The sequence below is a fragment of the Gekko japonicus genome, unplaced genomic scaffold, assembly GCF_001447785.1.
Source record: "Gekko japonicus isolate JY-2015 unplaced genomic scaffold, Gekko_japonicus_V1.1 scaffold2374, whole genome shotgun sequence".
Lineage (NCBI taxonomy): Eukaryota > Metazoa > Chordata > Lepidosauria > Squamata > Gekkonidae > Gekko > Gekko japonicus.
Window position 1 is genome coordinate 255968 of NW_015168116.1, and position 3025 is coordinate 258992.

The 3025-nt window shown below is 62.3% G+C and overlaps 1 protein-coding gene across 1 annotated transcript in view; it reads left to right on the forward strand.

Annotated features, from left to right (window-relative positions):
• Positions 1-220: 220 nt before the first annotated feature.
• The window catches only part of GPC2 (glypican 2), a 16598-nt gene continuing 13793 nt past the window's right edge, over positions 221-3025 (forward strand). The window contains exon 1 of the mRNA XM_015414865.1: positions 221-284. Within this exon, the coding sequence (XP_015270351.1) occupies positions 221-284 (64 nt within the window). The remainder of the gene's footprint in view (positions 285-3025) is intronic.

Here is a 3025-nt window from a genome sequence, read left to right on the forward strand (position 1 = left end):
GAAGTGTGTCAGAAGGCCCGGCTACTTACCCTCCTGCTTCATCCTCATTCCCAAACGGAATGAGGATCGAAGCAGAGGGCGGGGTAAAGAAGGGGGCGGGGCTTCACCACGTGACCGCCCCGCCCCCTAGAGGTTCTCTTCCGGAGCTCCGTACCTGAGAGCTCCCCCCCGACTAGAGCCCTGACCTAAATAAAGAGTAAACAAGCTGAATCCTGACAAAATGGAGGGGCTGCTGGCTGAGGACGCTGAGGCCTCGAAGGATGAGGTGGTTCCCACCTTTACGGGTGGGGCCGTGGCTGAGCAGCAGAGCCCCTGTTGGGCATGCAGGAGGTCCGAGGTTCAAAACCCGGCAGCATCTCATTAAAAGGACCGGGCAGGAGGCGATGCAGGAGCAGGGCCGGCCCGAGGTTGTCCTGCGCTCTAGGCGAGCGCAGATGCCAACCTCCCGGCGGGGCCTGGAGACGCCCCCCCCCCGCAGCCGGGCAGGAGAGACAGAGAAAGAGGGCGGCAGGGGGGAGGAGGAAAGCGGGCGGGGTGTGTGTGTGTGGGGGGGGGGGAGACCAGGGCTTCAAGGGGCAGCGGGGCCGCCCTTTCAGAATAAGAGCCCGGGCACCCCAGGCAGAGCAGAGGGCGGCGCCGTTCGTGACAAAGGAGTTTCTCTGCGTGATCCGAGCGTGGATGATGGATCGCCGGTCGCCACCCCCTATAGGGGGTGGTGACTGAGCCCCGCAGTCCTGCGGACAGAGGGGAAGGAGGAGGGGAGGGAAGACGATGTGATGCCGCCACACACACACACACACACACACCGCACCGGAGCGGAGGGCTGGCATGTGAGGCCTCTTAATAAGAGGCTCCTTATAAGAGGCGAAGGGGTAGCCACCAGTCCCGGCGCCTCAGGAGCCCTGTGTGGCGGAGGCGGCGGCAGCCGCAGCAGCCGGGGAAGGAAGGCCTGCCCGGGCTCACTCCCCGGAGGGAGGCTGGAAACGCACCAGAGCGGAGGGCTGACATGCGAGGCCTCGGGCGTGTGCCGGGAGCCAACGGTGCCAGCCAATCAAGGAGCCCGTGCGAAGACCGGCGGGGGGGGGTGTCGGCAGAGAGAGGAGGAGGGCGGCAGAGGGACAACGCGGGAAAGGAGGAGGAGGGCGGGAGGCACACCTTGGGTTCTTCTGGAGAGGGCAGAGCTGGAGGCCAGAGCAGCGGCAGCCTCTCCCGCTTGTCCGTGCCCTACTGGTTGCTTCGGGCACTCGTCCTCTCTCCCCTTCCCCGCTGAGGGCTTGGGGCGCCCGGCGGCGGCGGCAGGGGGGGAGGAAAGCGCTGCGTCCTGCCCACACTGCCACTGCGTCCTCCAGGCGGCAGAGCTCCTCCCAGCCTTGCTAGTCCCAGCTGCTGGCCAGGCTCGTGCGCTCCTGCCTCTCCTCCCACCCCTAACGGCCGGCTGCGCTCTAGGTGAAGGCCTAGTTCGCTTAGCAGGCGAGCCGGCCCTGTGTAGGAGACCTCCGCCTAGGACCCCGGGGACCAGATGCCAGTCCAAGTGTGCCGCACAGACCTTGTTGGATGGATGGTCTGCTTCAGCATAAGGCAACTTCACGGGTGTCCGTGTGTGAGGGCGTCCAGCTGAGCCCAGGGGTTATCCTGGACCCTGCACTGTTGCTGGAGAAGCAAGTGAATGCAGCGATGAAAAGGGCTTCCTTCCACCTTCATTTGACCCAGGAGAGGGCTCCCGGCACTGACTCAGTGGGTCTGGCCACATGGATACACGCAGGGATCTTTTTGTAGAAAAAGCCCAGCAGGAACTCATTAGCATAATAGGCCACACCCAACAGCAGGAACTCATTAGCATATTAGGCCACACCCCTGACAGCACAGCTCATTAGCACATTAGGCCGCACCCCCATGTTACCAGAAGTGTGGTCATCCAGCCACACCCACCTTTTGCTTGTTATTCTGTTGACCTTGGTTGTTGTCAAAACCCAGGGCCTTTGTTTGTAGCAGGAACTCCTTTGCATGTTAGGCCACACACCCCTAATGTAGCCAATCCTAATGCGTTCCTGCTGTTGTGGGTGGCCTATTATGCTAATGAGTTCCTGCTGGGCGTGGCCAACTCGGGAGCCAGCCGGAACTTCGTTCCTGTGCGTTCCTGCCCAAAAATAGCCCTGGATACACGCCATGGAGACCTTGAGACCTAGCCTACTCTGATGCACTCTCCGTGGGTCTGCTGCTCTCGGTTAGGTCAGAAACTACAGCTGCATTGTTGGTTGTTCTTATACTTCTTAACTGGATCCTTCACACTCCATAATGTGAGAAAGGCGGGCTATACAGTGCAGATAAACAAAACCCCTCTAGGAAGAGCCCGCTTAAAAGGAAGTGTCTTCACCTGGCACCAAAAACCGGGTGGAGGCAGCAGTGGGCAGCCCGTGGGTTCCAGAGTGAAGGAGGAGCCACCCCAGGAGGAGGACTTGTGGTCACTAGGGGGGCCCACACACAGGCAGCTGCCTGGCCCTGAGTCAGACCCTGGCCGGCCCGTCAAGGTCTGTTCGGTCCACGCTGGCAGCAATCCCATAAACACCTGGTCTTTTGAACCGGAGATGCTGTTTGGGATTGAATCTGGGACTTTCAGCCTCTAGGCCATGGCCCCTCCCTCTGGGAGATGAAGTGCCTCTGAGCATTCACCGAGTGTCCCACAGCAGCCCACAGACATCTCCACCTACTGAGTAGGATCTATCAGGCTGACACCCCACCCCCCCGTTTAATTTATAAACTCAGCGCGGCGAGATAAACCTCGCAGCTCCTAGGTGACCCCTAGGGCTGCGGCGCACTAGCTCGCACTCTTGGCGGGGGGGGGGATCTGCCCCTTCCCTGGGCGTTCAGGCAGCGGGAAAACAAGGGCGCTAGGACCCCGCCTCGCCCCACAGCCGGGCCCCCATTGTCTGCCTGCCTGCCTGGGAAAGGCGGCGCTAGGACCCGGCGGACCCCCCCCCCCCCCCCCCCCCCCCCGCCCCCCCCCCTCTCTCCCCCCCCCCCCGGC